The 18,546-nt window shown below is 56.9% G+C and overlaps 1 protein-coding gene across 1 annotated transcript in view; it reads right to left on the bottom strand.

Annotated features, from left to right (window-relative positions):
* The window catches only part of COL23A1 (collagen type XXIII alpha 1 chain), a gene marked incomplete at its 5' end in the record, with an annotated part of 354,617 nt that overhangs the window by 8,740 nt on the left and 327,331 nt on the right, over positions 1 to 18,546 (bottom strand). Inside the window, 15 exons of the mRNA XM_040444718.1 lie at positions 87 to 143; positions 487 to 549; positions 1,374 to 1,463; positions 2,315 to 2,359; positions 3,015 to 3,068; positions 5,113 to 5,190; positions 6,875 to 6,919; positions 7,354 to 7,416; positions 7,947 to 8,000; positions 9,843 to 9,869; positions 10,340 to 10,366; positions 10,754 to 10,789; positions 11,581 to 11,697; positions 16,308 to 16,334; positions 17,703 to 17,729. Coding sequence (XP_040300652.1) covers positions 87 to 143; positions 487 to 549; positions 1,374 to 1,463; positions 2,315 to 2,359; positions 3,015 to 3,068; positions 5,113 to 5,190; positions 6,875 to 6,919; positions 7,354 to 7,416; positions 7,947 to 8,000; positions 9,843 to 9,869; positions 10,340 to 10,366; positions 10,754 to 10,789; positions 11,581 to 11,697; positions 16,308 to 16,334; positions 17,703 to 17,729 — 810 coding nt within the window. The remainder of the gene's footprint in view (positions 1 to 86; positions 144 to 486; positions 550 to 1,373; positions 1,464 to 2,314; positions 2,360 to 3,014; positions 3,069 to 5,112; positions 5,191 to 6,874; positions 6,920 to 7,353; positions 7,417 to 7,946; positions 8,001 to 9,842; positions 9,870 to 10,339; positions 10,367 to 10,753; positions 10,790 to 11,580; positions 11,698 to 16,307; positions 16,335 to 17,702; positions 17,730 to 18,546) is intronic.

The raw sequence follows: 18,546 nt of genomic DNA, 5'->3' as shown, positions 1-18,546 counted from the left end.
AATCCCATCATCCCCTGGGCCACAGCTCTAGGCCTGGGCTCACCACCCTCTGCATGTCCCAGCTACTTTAAGCCAAATGTTCTTACCATGGGGCCTGGGGGACCAGGGGGGCCTGGGGGCCCTGGCTCCACTATGATCTGAGCCTAGGAAGCAGTCAGAGGTGGATTAGTCACCACCACCCCTCTCCCCGTCATATGTCACCCACCCATACTTGAACACATTGGATGAGCACTCCTGGGGGTGCTGCGCCCTGAGCCACTGGGACGAGTCTCCTTCCTGCCCCCAGAAGGGCACACTGCCTAGTGGGGAGCCCAGGGGCTGGCCTTTGGGTTCTCAGAGGGGCCTCAGTTGGAGGACACAGCCGAGGCTCCCCCTCCCCCTCCCTCGCTGCCCTTTGGTTGGCTCAGGCCAGGTGGCCTTTCTGTCCCAAGGTTTGGGGCTGCAGCCGGTCTAAGCTAGGACCCTGGTCCTCAACAGCCCCCTTACCAGGCTCTCCCGTAGGTTGTCAGATGCCGACTCTCCCTTCTCCCCCTTGGGGCCGTCGGCGCCCTGCAGGACAGGATGGCCTTCAGCCCTTTCCGTCCATCATCAAAATCCCCACCATGGTGGTCAGCACTTCCCCTGCCTTCCCCATGAGGCCTCCAGCCTCAGCGGTGAGTTGGCCTTTGTAGCATGAAGTATTTTCCCTGAATCAGTGACACGTTCCGGGTGCCCAGCACAGGGGGTTTGGGGAGAGCACATTGATAGTGGTATAAATTGTGGGCTCTGGAAGCAAAGACCCGGGTTCAAACCTGGTACCACCTCTCTAGCTGAGGGAGCCTCATGGATGGACACCAGACGTGAAGAGGTGGCATCTGGGGGCTGCTTGAACCCCACACTCTTCCGGTCCAGCCACTATGATGGTGATAGTGGGCATTTATCACCCGCCAGCCACCCTTCTCAGGCCTGTCGTGCATGCCCTCACAAGTGGGAGATTATCACCCCCATTTTGGAGGTGAGGAAATGGAGGCCCAGGGGGCTTAGGATGCTCGTGCAGGGTTCCAGAGTCAGCAGGAGACAGAGCCGGATGCGAACTTGAGAGGTCAGCGTGTGTGACCTAACCACCCGCCAGCTGGGCTCCACCTTTGCGGAGGCCTCGGGAAGCAGGCGGTAAGTCCTTATATGGAGGAGGAGATGGGGCTCAGAGGGTCTGAGCAGCATGGACTGTCAGAGCTTCCTTTCAAAGGCTCGGTGACCCTGGGCTGGGGGTGGTGGTGGTGGTGGTGCTGGCAGGGCCCCAGCTGCCCCCCTCCCGCCCCTGTAGCTGCTGTGGTGGGCATGCACCTGCCTTAGAGCCCCACGTGGGCAAACAGGGGGGACCCAGCCACACCTACCGGGAGGCCCGACAGGCCCATCTCGCCTGCCTCCCCTTTGGGTCCGGCCGGCCCCACCTCTCCTGGGTCGCCTTTAGCTCCTTTGGGACCCTGTGAGCCACAAGAACAAGGGGTTGGTGAGGCTAGCAGGCTCCCTTCCCCACCCCAGCGGGTTCCCAGAGCTTAGTCCTGGCCAGGCCAGACCCCCACTTCTTTATCCTGGGCCCCTGGTCCAGGTAAGTGCAATGAGGAGCCCGAATGAAGACGGGGCGCAGGGTGGGCCAGTGCGTGGAGAGGTGGGGTTCGGGGGACTGCGCAGCCCCTGAGGGGGCACTTACGGGGCTTGGGGTCAACCCTGCGCTCACATCTCAGAAGCTGGTGGTGGGAGCCCCCAACCCCCCCCGTACAATCCATCATCCACTCAGTGCCCCTTCTGGCCACTCATTCCCTCTCTCAACCAATCACATACTGTCCAAGGTGGGCACACTAGGGACCCAGCACTAAAGACACTCCCGGCGACGCCCCTGGCACTGTGGTGTGTCAGTAGGATCACACGCAGATATACACTTACAGGGACACTAAGAGTACTGATAGCAGCGGTAACATTAGCTACCACTCGAAGACTCTGCTATGTTGTGCCAGGCACCCACCCTGCTCTGTTTTCCACACACAGAATTAGTTACCTCTCACAGCTGTTACCACCCTCACCTCCGGGCGAGGAACCGAAACGAGGCTGCTGGAAAATGAGCAGCTTGCCTGAGGCCTAAGGGCAGACTCAGGACATGCACACAGGCAGCACACTCTGTAATGTGGCCCCTCTCTAGCTCTGTACACACACACACACACACACGTGCACTCATGCACACATGGACGCACACACACATAACATGCACGAACACAGGCACACACGAAGCCCCACACTAGGCACCAGCATTGCCAACCAAATAAAAAGGCCCAGAGACCTTCTCTCCATCGATTCCCGGGGCACCAGGCAGTCCCAGCTCGCCCTAGGAGGGAATAGAAAGCAAGGGGGGGTTACGGTGTCCTGTGGTCCTGGAGAGGGACTTATGGCTGGGCTGCCCCCCCACCCCCCACCGCCGGTTCAGCACAGTGTCCCTGGGTCGGGTCCCTGGAGTTAGTCAGGTCCAGGATGGTGGCCACGGGGTGCCCCGCCGCGTGCCAGGCATTGCCCCCCTGTTCTTCTCGTTTCCTCAGCTCCAATGAGCAGATGCAGCCCAGGGCTATAATCCATAGTCTGGGAGGTTACAGGTTTGGAAACTGAGGGTCAGAGGATTAAATGACCCATTCCAGGCCACATAGCCCAGGCTGGGACCAGATCTTGCCTGATTCCCAAGTCTTAGGCTCTTTCTCCTGCGCTGACTAAGCAGGGTGTAAATGATGTGTACAGGCTATGTAATCTATGGGACTTGGGGATGTCTCCAGGGTTTACATGTGTGAATGAGGCTTCCCGGGGAGGAGCTAGGGCTGGGAGGAAGGCGGCCAGCTAGGTTAGGAAGGAGCAGGGCCGCTTTCCCTGAGCCCCTAGAAGCCAGGCTGGGATGCCAGGAGAGAAGCAGAGTGAGCATGGCAGAGAGGAGAGGGGAGGCGGGTGCTGGAGATAAGGGGCTCGGGGTGAGGCCACACAACTGCCCGTGAACTGACCTTGGCTCCGGGGATCCCTGGTGGCCCTGGGGGCCCCTGTGGCCCGGGAGGACCCTGTATGTGAAAGTCAAGCTGGTCAGTGTTCAGGCAAAGTGTCCCCCTTGTTGCTAGCTCACCTCTTCCACCCCGGGGATTGGGGCTGTGTCCGGCTGGCCTGGAGGAGGGTCAAGGACCCTCACAGCCTGCTTCCCACCCTGTCAGGTCAGGCCCTCTTGTCTTGCGAGGGGGCAGGGCGCCGGCACAGGCACTGGGTGAGATACCACAGTGTCTACTGCCACAGAGGGTCCCTCTGCCTTCAGAGCTAGTATCCCCCAAAGACAGATTTCTTCACAACACTCCCCTGCTCAAGATCCTGCAAGAGCTCCCTGTTGCCCCTTGAAGCAAGCATAAATCCCCTGCTGGCATTCAAGGCCGGACAAAAACTGTATCCCTCACAGTGGTCCAGCACTGCCCTCTCTGCCCCTCCCGTGAGTCCTGGGCCTCACGGGTAGGGGATGGTGTCTCTAGGTCTGACCCTGCTCCCCAGCTCCCGCTCCCACCCAGGCTTCCCACAGGCTGCCTGCCCACCATGGCTCATCTGTCACCTTCCAGAGGCACCCTGCCCAGCCCCTCACCCCAGCAACCTGTCCCCTTCTTGCTGGCACCTTTGTTGAGACATCTCTGGTCTTCCTATCCTCCTCCATTCCACCCACCCAGGCCCAGAGCCCACCCCCACCCCACTATGGCCTCCCTGCCTCCAGCTGCCCCCCCTCCACACTTTGATTCACCTTCCACACAATTCCCCGGCTAGCCTGCTCAAAATATGTATTTTTTAAAGTTTTTTTTTTTTTAGTGTTTATTTATTTTTGACAGAGAGCACAAATGGGGGAGGAGCCGAAAGAAAGAGGGAGACAAAGGATCGGAAGCAGGTCCTGTGCCAACAGCAGCGAGCCCGACATGGGGCTCGAACCCACAAACCGTGAGATCGTGACCAGAGCCGAAGTTGGATGCTCAACCAACGGAGCCACCCAGGCACCCCCTGCCCCCATAATATGTATTTTTAATATTACGTCTCTGCTCAAGAACCAACTGTGGCAGCCTGTGCCCATCAGCTGGAGGCATCATTCCAGCCTGGCATCCAAAATCTACTTCCTGCCTCCCTATACTCAGGTTGCTTCTCCAAGCGGGGCTGGGGCACACCATGCCCATGCGTGCCCTTGGGCTGCAACACACCATGCAGGCCTGGGGCCGGCCACTTGAACTTCAGCTTGAACTTCCCTGAGGCCCGTGGGAGATAACTGGAATGGGGCTCAGGTAGGGTCAGGTGCCGAGGCCCCGTGTGGTCTCTGATGACTGCCCCTCCCCTCCCCCTCCCTAGCTTCCCTCCCTGGGAGCCGTGAGCAGCTAGCACCCAACCTCTCTCTCCACTGGTGATGGGCCCCCAGTTGGTCTGGCCCCAGACAGGGCTCAGAGGCCCCAGGCATCTCCCGAAGCTCCTTGAAGCAGGCTGTGCCATTGTCAACCTCTACCGACAGCTCTTAGAAGACCTAGCCCTCTGGCCTGGGTTCCCTGGGAAGCCTGCTGAGACTGGACATCAGGAAATGATCTGCTTCCTGCCCCTGAGTGGGGAGCTTCCCTTTTTTGCTTTGGCCACCGGGGAGCTGGGGGCCACATAATCCATGTTCCCAGCAGCTCTTAGCATCGGGTGGGTCTCAGCATAGCACTGATTTCCTTATTGGGTGCACCTGGTGGAGTTGGGGGTCTTTGTGCCAAGCTGCCCTTGGTTCTTTGTATAAGGAAGTGCAGGATTGGGGCGCCTGGGCAACTCATTGGGTGAAGTGTCTGACTCTTGGTTTCCGCTCAGGTCATGATCTCATGGTTTGTGAGATCGAGCCCTGCGTCGGGCTCTGCGCTGACAGCCTGGAGTCTGCGTAGGATTCTCTCTCTCTCCCTCTCTTTCTCTGCCCCTTTCCTGCTTGTGCTCCCTCTCTCTCTCTGTCTCAAAATAAATAAATAAAGAAACAGTGAAAAAAACGTGCAAGATTAACATGAAAAGTATGTGGTTGTCCCCTCAGGAAATGAACAACAGGGGTGTATCCTGGCCCTTCCAGGAACCCACCTTCAGGGCATCCAAGATCCTGCCATCGTAGTCAATCACCACTGTGTCTCCTTGCTCGCCCTTGAGGCCCGGGGGACCCTAAGGCAGGAGGAAGAGTGAGCATTTCAGGGAAGGGCCGCGGTTTTCAGGTCTGTGTCTCAGCCAGAGAACCTGGGAATCTGGCCCGCACGACGGTCCGTGTAACTTGAGCTGTAACCTGGTGGGACCCCCGCAAGCCCATACTCCAGAATCTACTTGGGCACTGGGACCCCGTTCACTGGCAAAATGCTCGGGGGGCCCAGGCAGTGGGCATCAGGGAGGGAAGGGGGCTCTGAAGCAATGAGGGATCATCCCCTGCCTGGTCCGGCTGCAATTCAGGTGTGAATTGAAGTCCACTGAGGCCTTATCTTGGGAGTCCTCCAGGGAAAACAGAAAGTCTAATTTTGATGGGAAGTTCTTCAGATTTTTACAAAATGTTTATTTATTTTGAGAGAGAGAGAGAGAGAGAATGAGCAGGGAAGGAGCAGGGAGAGAGAGAATCCCAAGAAGGCTCTGCGCTTCCAGCACAAGAGCCCGACATGGGGTTCGATCTCCCAAATGACAAGATCGTGACCTGAGCCGAGGTCAAGTCTGATGCTTAACCGACTGAGCCACCCAGGTGCCCCAGGTTCTTCAGATTTTTAGATGTTGGCAAACAAGCAAAAATAAACACACTCCCCAAACCCCCAAACGCTATGACGACCAATACGAAATGTGCCAGCTGGATCTTCCCCTTGGATCTTCCCCTGGGGCCTCCGTTTCCCTGCCTCTGACAGAGGCTGCACGCACCATGCACTAGTAACCAGCACACGGACGCCCAGGCTTACATGTTCCTGCATGGACACGACCGTCCTGCCCTGACTCTCTGAACCTCCCTCCATCCCAGGCTGCCCTCTGCTGGCAACACTCTGGTCAGGCCTGGGGCTAGGCCCCTGCAGAGGGCGGAGACACCCCGTTCAGGGCCTCATTTGCCAGCTACCCGCACGGTCATGGCCTGTATGGAACTGTATGGTTCACACAGAATCCCACGCTCAGCGCCTAATCCAGCCCGGCCACCTGCATGACCAGGCTGTGCGCCTGGCCTTGTTTTGTGGAGAAAAGCAGCCTCCAGGAGCATGAGGGAACGTGATGGCCAGAAGCCACAGAGCAGAGGACAGGACTCTGGATGTCAACCTAAAGGTGGGTTGATAGGGGCTGGTCACAAACGATCTGAGACCAGCCCTGCTTCTGGAGATGGGGACGAACCTTAAGCCTGAGCCTCGATGTGGGGCAAGGCACCCCGCAGGGGTAAGGTAACGCCACAGGGGACAGATAGAAGGTCTATGCTTAACTATGAGAAGAAAAGACTCTAGGAGGACAGACACTCACGTGGGGAGGACTTGTTTTCACACATCCATAAGTGAACCATTGAGGGGCACCTGGGTGGCTTGGTTAAGCGCCTGACTCTTGGTTTCGGCTCAGGTCATGATCTCGCGGTTCGTTGAGTCCGAGCCTGGCATCAGGCTCCACGCTGCACGGAGCCTGCTTGGGATTCTCTCTCTCCCTCTCTCTCTCTACCCCCACTCTCTCTGTCTCTCTCAAAATAAATAAATAACCTTAAAAAAAAAACGCTGATGAATTATCAAAAAAAAAAAAAAAGACTCCCATTTTCTGGAGCTCCTCTGGGGTCGTCTGGGGGACAGGGGCTTCTGAAGAACCTGGGCCCCTGGGTCCTCTCGGTGTGGCCAGAGGGGAGACTGCTTACCCGCAGCCCTGTGGCTCCATCGGCACCTTGCTGGCCAGGCTCTCCCTGTGGAGACACGAGGTTGCGGCCGTCTATGCATGGCTGCCCCACACCCCCTCCAGTCTTCTCTTCAGCAAAAAGCGCAGGGCTCACATGCTGGGGCCCTAAGGGACTAATTTTTGTGACTGGCACTCCAGGAACAGGGATCATGGAAGGAGCACCTATGGGACCCTCCTCTGGCCCCATGGTGTGGAGAGATGGGCCACTGAAGGAGGGCTACAAGATGACAGCCACAAAGCTGAGCTCGGTGGAGGCCTTGTCACTCACCCAGACCCACTGGCCACCCAGGCCCCAGGCCGGCCTCTGACAGCCTGAGGAATGAGACACTAGGACCCAAGCCCTCCCGGGACTCCCCACTTCAAAGGGCAAATTGGAGGTGAAGCCACAGGGAGGTGTCCCCATGATGGGGACACTGGTCTGAGTCGCGCACTGTAAGGCACCTTTGGCCCTGGGGCGCCGTCCACACCGTTTTCTCCTGGAGGCCCCACACTCCCTGGCTCGCCCTGCAACAGAGACATTTCACAGCGAGTGAGCACCAGGGGCCAGCTCGGGGCTACCTGGGCCTGCTGGCTTTCAGGGGCTCCTGGGGAACGTGCCTGAGCCCCCCTGGGGTTGAGGGGAGATGGGCCTCAGGACTCTCCCCAGCCCTGGGGACTCCAGACCATGGCCAACTTTTCTGGTGTGGGTCTTGGTGCATAGTTAGGGCAGCTCAGGGGCTCAAGAGACATTTTGGAGGCTGACTGGCCATCTCTATGGTTTGGGAGAGCAAGGATGATACCCTGTTCCTAGCCTGGGGACAGGATAGAGTAAGGGCCACCTGAGATGGGAACTGGGAGGGCCTGAGGGTATGAGGGGAGGCAAATGACCGGATGGGATGCCCCGCCTGGTGCAAGTGGGGCCCAGGGCCTTCCTATTGCCTCTCTGGCTTGCCCCGGGCATCAGCACATGCCCCCACATTGGAAAGGGCCAGCCAGGGGCTTCACCAGGCAGAGGGGAGGCAAGGGGCCTTCTGGGGGGAGGCACATGTACCTACCTTGGGCCCTGGAGGTCCAGGGAGCCCTGGCTGGCTTGGCGTCCCGTCATCTCCCTGTGGAAAGAGAGGCTGAGGCTGCAGCCCTCAGGCTGGGCATATAGGCTTTGGACGTCTCCCCCACCCTGCGCTCCCCAGCACACCAATCCTCTGCTGGCACCAACACTGGTCACACTGGGTCAGGACAGGGGTGGGGCAGGTCCCCCAGGGCCAGCCCAGAGCCTGTGTCAGCAGGTGTGTGCAGAAGGAAGGCAGATGGGCAGGTGGAGGAGAGAGGGATTTGTTCCTTTAGTCAACAAATGTCATGGGGCCCCTGGATGTCTCAGTTGGTTGAGCTTCTGACTCTTGATTTCGGCTCAGGTCACGATCCCATGGTTTGGAGGATCAAGTCCCGCATTAGGCTCTGCACTGACAGCATGGAGCCTGCTTGAGACTCTCTCTCTACCTCTCTCTCAAAATAAATAAACTTTAAAACAAACAAACAAACAAACAAACAAATATCTTATGAGCACTCTCTGTGCAGATAGGGTCCCCGCTCAATGGGTGACAGGGGTTGAGGACAAAGAAATATCCAGATAAGCACATAGCACCATGCCAAGAGGTGGAGGCAGTGGTGGAAAGGGAATGTAAGAGGGTGGCAGGATGAAGGGGCTTGGAGGAATGGTCTCCTGGGGGAGGGGACAGCTGTTTGGAGACTTGGCCTGGGAACAGGTGGGGAAAGATCATTCCAGGTCAACGGTTCCCAAACTTGAGTGCCTGTCAGAGTCACCCAGGGGCCTGTTGAACAGACCGGGTCTAAAAGTTCTGGTCACCAATTCTGATGGGGGTGGGGTGTGTCCACACCACCAAGCCATTCTCTGACACCAGCCAGGTGTCCTGCAATTCAGCCTAATTCTGATACGTGTCTACCAATTTCGAGAGTGTCAGATGGCACCGGTTAAGGGGCCAGTCCTCCAGGACTCTCCCGCTGGCTGTCCCCAACCTGCACACTCCAGGCACCAGGAGTAAGCCTGTTGCCACTTTTACTTCTCATCAACTGGCCATAGAGTGAAGATTCCCACCACCTGCTCCTTGGGTTCCATCAGCTTTGCTACAGCGGCTCCCAGAACCCAGAGAAACACTTTACTTACTAGATTACCGGTTTATTAAAAAGGCTGTAACTCAGAAACAGCCAGATGGAAGATATGCATCTGGCAGGGTACTAGGACAGCGCGTGGGGCTTCCGGGCCCTCTCCAGGAGCGCCACTCTCCCCAAGTCTCCACGTGCTCACCGACCCGGAAGCTCTCGGAACCCCATGCTTCTGGGTGTTTATGGAGCTTCACTGCACAGGCACGTATGATTAAATCGCCGGCCACTGGTGAGGTCAGTTCAACCTCCAGCCCCTCTCCCCTTCCCTCAATGCAGGGGGTGAGCCTGAAATTCCCAACCTTCCAAAGGTTCTCCAGGCAACCACCCCCCCATCCTCAGGTGGGGGCCCAACATCGCCTCATCACATGACAATAGACACCTTCAAATTAGGTTCATCCCTCAGGACATTCCATGAGTTTTAGGAGTCTGCTCCAGAGACAGGGAGGACTGAGACTAAATATGGATTGATCATAAATGACAACATCCGGGGGTGCCTGGAGCTCTGAGGATACTGCTGGTCCTAGAACCTCACTTTGAGAACCACTGTCTAGGGCTGTGAACTGGGAACAAATTTGCTGTGTTTGAGGAAAGGAAAGGATGAGGGAGTAAGTGGATAAATGAACAAGATCCTGGCTTCAGAGACAGAGGACAGAGGACCCATATGTGAGGACTTTCCTGTGGTCGCACCCCCCCCCCCCGGCCCGGCCCCACTGGGAGCCCTGCCCTTCTCTCCAGCCTCTTCCCACATACCCCACAGGGGGCCCCCTCACCTTCTTTCCAGGAATGCCAGGCTCACCCTGAGGAGGGGGTAAGGGGGTGCAAGAGAGAGGTCAGAGCCCTCAGAGCACGGCCCAGACACCAGGCCACCTGTTCCTCTGGGAGAAGTGGCCTTGATGACTGAGGACAGCCTAGAGATCCCGGGCCCACAGACAGGTGCACACGGATGCTGGGGCTGACAGCCTTGGACTCCACTCCACTCCATTCCTGACTCCCTCCCCCACAAGCTGAATGATCCTGGGCAAGTCACTACTTTTGCAAGTGGGGGGTGTGAAGCCCCAGCCTCAGAGGGTGGTTCTGAGATGAGAGAAGTAATGAAAGCCCTTTTCCTTCAGGGAAAACCACAGCTTGCCCTCCCACCCCTGCAGGTGCTGTTCACGGCAGGGGACAGGGGGTGGGGAGGGACAGCTGTCATGGGGAGGGGGCAGTGGGGTAGGGAGCCCATCCCTCCCAGGCCTGGGGCAGGGGACACGGAGTAAGGAGCACCCACCTTGGGCCCTGGGGGTCCCTTCAGGCCCTGGAACAAGAGAAGAGAAAATATTAAATGGGATACTGGAGGCTGCTTTGGGGAGGTTCTTCTTCTGGTAATTTTATAAAGGGTGACACCAGGTGCTAGACGGCAGGAGGCGGGGCTGTGCTGCCTGCTCTAGGCCTGACCCTTCCCCATGTCTACGGCCACTTCTGCACCAGATCTCAAGCAGTGCAGTGGGCTGTGGGCTCCCTCCCAGGGACGTGGGGCTGGGGGCCTGGCCCATCGGTTCCCTGATGCTGGTGACAGGGCGGGAGGGCAGGGGTGCTGCCCGCACGCGCACACCCCCAGTGCGGCTGTAAGCGGGACAGGGGCTTCCAGGCCTGCAACCATGGGCCTAGCAGCCCAGGCCTCTGAAATGCCCTGGATACTGACCATCTCGCCGTCTCGTCCAGCCTCTCCTTTGGGACCCTGAGGGGGCAGAAGAGGAGAGCCTCTGGAGGGGATGCAGGGGATGAGAAGTGCAGGGGCTGAGCCCACTCCCCCCACCAGGCCCTGTACTGGGGCTCCAAGTAGTCTCTCATGTCGTGTCATCTTGACCAAACCCCTGAAGAGCGGGTTCCATTGTTCCCACTTCACAGATGAGAAGGTCGAGGCTCAGGGAGTTACGCGCCCAACGTGAGTAGGCATGGATGAGTCAACTGAGTAGGTGCCCTGAGAAGGGACAGTTTGGTAGAGGAGCTGGATCTGCACGGGATGGGAAGGACAGGCCTGCGTCCCTGTGTTGGGGGAAGGGGAAGGACATGAAGTCTGGCCTTCGGGGTTTGGGTAGAACTATAGGAGGACAGCTGAGCCTAGCTAGTTAGTACTGGAGGTGGGAAAGCGAGAGAGAATGAGAAAGAGTGAGCGAGGGAGGAACAGGGCTTGGTAAATCTGCCGGAAGAAGCGCCCACATGTGGGTCTCAGGGCCAGGGTTAGGAATGGGAGTGAAATCACAACCGATATCAGGTTCAGGGCCTCTGGTTCTATTTGGGGTGGACCAGGATTTGGGAATGAGTTTGGGGTCAAGGTCTTGGATGGCGGTAAGTATAAGGCTGGAGTGGGGTAAGTGTCTGGGTGAGGGCTGGGGTTGGGGTTGGGGTTAGGCGTGGATCTGGGTCTGGACTGGGGACAGGGCTGGGGCTGGGGTTGTTTCTGGGTCAGGGGTTAGGGTTTTGGTAGGTGCAGGACCGGGGTGTTTCCACCTCCATGCCCTCTCTTACCTCTGGGCCTTGTGCTCCCCTGGGGCCATCTTTCCCAGTGTCACCAGGAGGGCCTCGGACCCCAGGGGGTCCAGGGGGCCCCGGAGGCCCAGCAGCTCCGTCTTGCCCTTGGTCTCCCTGGAAGACATGGTGCGTGGCTCACCGGGAGGGGAAGGAAAGGGGCTCCAGTCTCCAGAGAGAAGCGTCTGCGGATGGACAGGCCCGTGCCTTCCCTTCCCCAGCTGGAGCGGGCTCAGAGGGAAGCGCCTTGTCACTGCGCTTCTTGCCGCTTCTTGGTGGCCACACGAAGGGACAAGCCCTTGTACTCTGACCTAAGAGGCTAACAGGACCCTTCCCCTCCGAGGAATGTGCCATCTTCCCAGCTCCCGGTGCCTGGAGCCCAGCTCTGGTGTTCAGTTGAGAGTGGAGACACGTTGGATGTGGGAGCTAGCACGTGGGCCCCACTGGCCCCCTTCTTCCTGGAGAGGGCGCTGCACGCCTCCCGAAGGACCTTCCCCATTGGGCAGCTCCTGATTTATTAGGTGCTGGAGGTGCGCTTCTGGGCACCTATGCAGAGCAATGAGCGCTCGGGCTCACGCAAAACCTGCACACAAGTGTTCACAGCAGCTTTACGTGTAATGGCCCCAAACCGGAAACAACCCAATGTAGCGACCCAATGGGTGAAGGGTTAACCGACAGGGATACAACCATATCACAGAACACTGCTCAGCAGTAAGTGCAAAGGGACAAAGTACGGACGCGTGCAGTAACTTGGATGCATCTCGAGGGCATCACGCTGAGGGAACAGAACCAATCTCGAAAGGCTACATACTGTGTGGCTGCATCTACATGACATTGTTGACATGGAAATGTCATACAGGTGGAGCACAGATTAATGGTTGCTGGGGGTTAGGGATGGGGTGGGGAGGGAGTGTAGCTGGGCAAGGCCACCATGAGGGGGTCTCTGCATGTGGTTCAGGAATCTACAAGCGTGATAGCACTGCCCAGACTTAAACACCCCCCAGGTGAATATAACGGGTAAAATCCAAATAAGGCAGGTAGACTGTATCCATTTCCTGGTTATAAGCTCGTACTTGAGTGAGGCAAGACATTGCCAGGGGGGGGGGGGGGGGAGTGGAGAACGGGACAAGGGGTATTATTTCTGTTTTTTTTTTTTTAATGTTTATTTATTTTTGAGAGAGAGAAAGAGGGAGGCAGGCCCGGGGGGGGAGAGAGAGAGAGAGAGAGAGAGAGAGAGAGAGAGAGAGAGAGACTGAGCATGAGTGGGGGAGGAGCAGAGAGAGGGGAGACACAGAATCCAAGGCAGGCTCCAGGCTCTGAGCTGTCAGCACAGAGCCTTATGTGGGGCTCGAACTCACGAACCGTAAGATCATGACCTGAGCCGCTCAATCGACTGAGCCACCCAGGTGCCCCTCTGGGGTATTATTTCTTACAACTAATTGTTGACCTGCAACGATCTCAGAATAAAAGTTAAAAAGAGGAGCATCTGGGTGGCTCAGTCGGTTAAGTGTCTGACTCTTGGTTTCCGTTCAGGTCATGATCTCATGATTCATGAGTTTGAGCCCCTGTCGGGCTCTACGCTGACAATGCGGAACCTGCTTGGGATTTTCTCTCTCTCCCTGTCTCTCTCTCTCTCTCTCAAAATAAATAAATAAACTTAAAAAAATACATAAAAAGAGCAATGAAGGGCCACACAGTCTCTGTCATGCAGCATCCTATCCCTGACTCAAGGACCTGATGTTAGTACTGGGTCAGACCTCAGGCAGCCAGAGCCCTCACCTCGAGGCCCTGCCTACAATGAGGGAGGATCACTGTGCCCCCGGCACTTTCTGCTACCCCAGTGGTACCTGCCCAGCACTGGCACAGGGTATAGTAATGGGGCCTGCTTGACTCACAGTGTCAGCAGCTCCCAAACTCCCCATAACCAAGAAAAGAAGAAGCCTCTGGAAGAGGTGGCCTCTGCTGTGTGCCCAGTGCCGACGAGCTAGGACTTCCCAGAAGGTGTCTCACCCAACCCTTGTGACCACCTGGCTGAGACACTGCTATTGTCCCATTTCACAGACGGAGTGGTCAGGAACAGCAAGGGTAATTGTTTACCCAGGGTTTCAGAGCTGGGAAAGGCTCCTCTGGCCATTGAGGAGAGCAAGGCCTTTTGGACATTTTTTTAAATCCACGGACCCCATGATAGGAAAGTTCACCTCTTCAGCCAGCTGCACCTAAGACACAGTTCATTTGTTTTTCCCAATTAAAAAATTAACCGAAGCTCTCAATGTCCCCCACTCAGGTCTGACCCTGCCGGGGGCATGACTAAGGGGCTACAATTCCAGTCCAGTGTAAAGAAACCCATTGGTGTGGTTAGCTCAGCCAGCCATGGGTGGTGATGGAGGTGGGTAATTCCTATTTCATTTTCCGCTGTATCAGGAAGAATTCGAAGACACCCCATTGTTCCTTTCACAGCCTGGGGCCCCCACGATGGGCACCACTGGTCTGGACTCTACTTGTTGGGGCAGAAAATGAGTTTAGACACTTGAACAGGCCCCAGGACAGGTTTTTTAGGCTCTTCCCTTGAGTTACTCAGGGTGTGAGGCTGGCCAGCCGCCTTGTGTGTGCCCTGGGATCGGATGGCTGAGGTCTAACGTTGGAAATGCAGGAGTGAGTCAAGGGAACACGCAAGCCAGCAGGAGCAGACACACCAGTGGGCCAGGCTACCTTGAAGATGCGGCGACTGTACATGTGATGGTCTCTACTTATAAAGCCCGGATTGAGTCGTGGGAAAACCATCTAGTCAGCAAACGGGTTGTGTGGTCAGGAAGGCAGAAGGGTGATTCAGAAGAGGCAAAGCCGCTTAACCCAGCCGAGTGATTGGGAGAGGCCAAGAACGTTCTCCACAAAGATGGCCGCTACGCTCGTTCCCATCCCGCAGGCCCCTTGCAATGGGCGTCCCCCCCTCTCCCCATCAGGATCTGGGGCCTGTTCCCCTTTCCCCACCTTGACTCTGGTTGGGCCCCGTGACTGATGGGACCAATAATATACAGTGGAAGTGATACCGCGTCCATTCCAGATATAGCTCTTAACTGGCCCGACCGTTACGTTTCTGGCCTCCTGGGATGCTAGTTTGGGGATGCCCCTCTAGGAAGCCCACTGCCAGGCTGGGAGAAGGCTTGATGCACAGAGACCCTCCCCAGCCGAGCTCCCAGGCAACAGCCTCGTCAACTGTGGCCATGGGGCGTGCCATCACCTTGGACTACAGGCCCAGCAGCCTCTGCCTGCGATGAGGGAGATCGCCTACCCCCACCAACCCAAGGGGTCCTGAGAGACCGTGGCACATTGTCGTTTTAAACCACAGAACTTTCAAGGGTGGAGGCTGTTTCAGAAGTGGCTGGAACACTGGGACAAGAGGACATCCACGAAGAGCGAAGGGAGGGCTTCAGAAAGAATCTCTCTTTCATGACCCCCCAGGCCAGCAGAGTTCTAGTCTGTTGAGGAGTGGGCATCCCCACTTAGAGTACCAGCTTTCACACACCCAACAGCAAGCAAACCAAAAGATTTTTCTCGGCAGCCACAAAGCTCCACACAGGTGCCCTTTCTTTGACTTCGGGGCCACCTTGCCAGCTTTCGGGGGGCCTTGCCCTCCAAAGGCTCAGCACAGAACAAGCTCTGTCCTGGGGACTCAGCCTGGCCAGCCGGCTGCTCTCAGCTCATGCTCACGACCACCTGTGATGTGGGCCCTCCTGGTCTTATTGCACAAACCAGGCTCAGAGCCTCGAGGCTGGAGGGATTGGAGCCCAGCCATCACTTGGCGCTGAGCTGCCTCCTCTTTGCATCCTGCCACCTTCGCCACCCCCCCCCCCCGCCCCCGCTCCATCCAATGCTTGCAGAGGCTGGCTGGGGGGTGACTCACTCACTGGCTACAACCTCCACTCCCTAAACTTCTTGAAAGCAAGTAGGAACCCACCACTCCACTGCCTTTCCGTGGGCGGTCAGGCCTCTGCCCTGGTTGTGGTAGGAATGGTGGGGACACGCATTTAGGGCCATTTAAGTGGCCCTCTGCTGAGATCTGCTTTGTTGGGGCCACCCCACCCGGGGTCTCCATGCTGCTTCGTCGAAGAGACCCCACCACTTGCTCTGCTTCTTTGAAGAGACCCCAGGTTTGGCAGGAGGCACTTCTGAGTCCCTTGGACCCTGGGGGCTCTGAGGGCCAGGGGACCTATTGTCCCCACGCTGAGTCCTGGGTGCCTACTTTTATGTCTGCAATGAATCTTTGCCACAGCAGCTTGGGGTAGGGTCTGTCACCACCCCCTCCCCACAGTTGCAGAAACTGAGTCTCAGAGGGGAAACTGAGTTGCTCAAGGTTACTTGGCTGATAAGTGGCAGCCACTTCCTGGGGTGCCAGTCACCCTCAGGAAGGTTAGTCTCCGTTCTGGGGCCAGTGCTAGCCCCACTGTCCCACATCCCTCCCCCACGCCCCCCCGCCATCCATGGTGATAAGTATGACTGGGATGTCTGTCAGCTAGAGACACCCATCTATGATCTCAGCCAGACCAGGGCCTGGGGCTTCCAGCCCGTGGCCACTTAAGTGAAACCACAAAGGATAGAACATGGGCAGAGACCGCGGGCACCTCTTTCTGCCATAAGGTATAAAGGGATCTGGAAGAAAGCTAGATATGCCTTATTATAAAACAAAACAAACTGGGTGGGTGGGTGAGGGGGTCTTGCTCCGTTCTTACCCGGGGGCCGAAGTCTCCTGGTGCACCCTGAGAACAAAATACCGGAAGACAGATCACTGCTACTATTATTGCTTTATCAGATGTTTTGAGCATTTACCCTGCGCTCAGTGTTTTATGTACATAGTCTCACTGAATTCTAACAACCGTAACATGCAGGCTCTATTTTTATCTCCATTTCCAATGAGGACACTGAGGCACAGAGAGGCTAAGTCACCTGCCCGAGGTCACACAGCTAGCACACCCAGGGCGTGGAACTGGGCACTCTGTTGTCTGTTGCCAGTCCCCAAAACACGGTGGGGGCAGAGACCAGCTGCTCCCACTGCGTCCTCTTGGGATCCTGAAACTTTAGAACAGCGAGTGTTGATGATTACCTGAATCATTGTTTTAAGTCCCCAAGTTTTGGGGCAGTATGTTACTAAGTGATAGATGCCAAGACACCAATTTCTCTCTGGTTTCAAAGCCTCTGCCTTCCTCATTCAGCCAGAGCCTGAGGGAAATAATCCCGGCACCTGCCCTGCTCAGACCATTACCTCGTGCAGTCTTCCCCCTTGGCTCTGTGAGGTTGCTTTCACTTACAGATGGAGAAACTGAGGCCAACGCATCCAAAGCTGTACAGTTGACGGCGGAGCCCTAATGCTAACCTGACGCCCTGAGCACCGGGTCCTGTGCCTTGCACAGCTCTGATGGTGGACTGGAGCCTTGGCTGCCCTTATTCCGTGGGCACATCGCGGCGGGGGCGGGGGGCGGGGTTGGTGCTGGGGTGGATGTGGCCCAGCTTCGCCCAGCCATTCCCTAGAAGCATCCCGCCACACCTAGGTCTGCTCTGGTCCCTCCCTGCTCTGATCCCACTGTGGGACACACAGGTCTCCCCTCTCTCGCCCTCCCTTCTGAGACACTTGGAGGCCCCAGCCCTCCAGGGGTCTGCTGTGACATTCAGCGCCAAATGCCAGGAAAGCCTTTCTCACAAGGGGTGTAAAGTTCACAGGGGCAGCTCTCTGCCATCTGTTTTCCTGGGGTGGGGGTGCACTCCTCACAAAGAATCCCATCTACAGGGACTGTTCACCCCCCTGTCCCTGGCTCTCCTGGCACCCCCCTTTTCACAGGCAGGGACTTCCTTTGGAAACTCCTCATTCTGGGCAGACTGTGCTTTGAGCTTTGTCATGCTCTGGTGCTGGGAGAACTCCAATTTAACCCCCTGGCACTTTAAATTGTTAAATATAAGCCGTGTAACCATTATGAGGGAGGCACTAGTAGCCCTACTTTACAGATGGGGAAACTGAGGCTCTAGGAGAGGATGTGATGTCCCCAAGGCCACACTCTGGAGCTGGGGTCTGGAGACGGGTTTCTGGCATCCTTTATCACATCTGCATCTGGACAGCATCCGGCATCACTTACCTTTTCCCCTTTGGGGCCTGGAAGTCCCTGGAGAAAAAAAGGTGGAGAAAGAACAGGCATGAGCGAGGAGGACTGGGCTGGTTCCCCTTCCGGCTTCCCTAAGGCTTTGGGGGCAGAGGGGCCTATGGGGCTGAGCAGAGCTGTGGGTAGCCGGGAGGGTATATGCACAAATCTGTCAGCTTTTAATGAGGGTTGCTCTGGCCAGCCCTAAGGAAGCCACACAGCGCAGTCCCCTGCATGAGGGAGACGGGGGACTTGAGGGTCGCTGGTGCCTCTCAGCTCGGGTAGGGGCACATGTGCTGTCACTCTTCCCAGAGGGCAGAGCCCTCCAAGCTCAGCACCTGCCGTGCCCGGGGCCGCTGCCCCTGACTATCCATTATCCCTCCAGCCGTTAATGGCTTGGCTTGTTCGTTCATTCAACAACTTGTCCATGCAGGTGGTCAGTTCATTCTTCTATCCTTTAATGCTGCACACATCACCGGGCAACTCCTCAATCGTGTTACTTCTTTCATTCCTTCACACTTGTCTGCTCAACCATCATGTGTTTGTCCACCCACTAATTCAGCTACCCTCTCATGCATCCAACTGTTGGTACAATTACCTCATCTGTCTTTCCATCCAACCATCCTTCCTTCCTGCCATCCACCCATCCACCCAACTGTTCATCAACCCAACTCGTCTATCTATCCATCCATCTGTTCTTCCATGCAACCGTTCATCAATCCATTTGTCCATCCATCCGTCCATCCATGCACGCACCTGTCTGCGATCCAGTCATCCAGCCAGCCAGCTTGCCTGCCTTCCTTCCTTCCTTCCTTCCTTCCTTCCTTCCTTCCTTCCTTCC

This window comes from Herpailurus yagouaroundi, unplaced genomic scaffold (genome assembly GCF_014898765.1).
Source record: "Herpailurus yagouaroundi ecotype Mexico unplaced genomic scaffold, PumYag 192, whole genome shotgun sequence".
NCBI lineage: Eukaryota > Metazoa > Chordata > Mammalia > Carnivora > Felidae > Herpailurus > Herpailurus yagouaroundi.
This window is presented reverse-complemented; position numbering and strand designations above follow the sequence as displayed.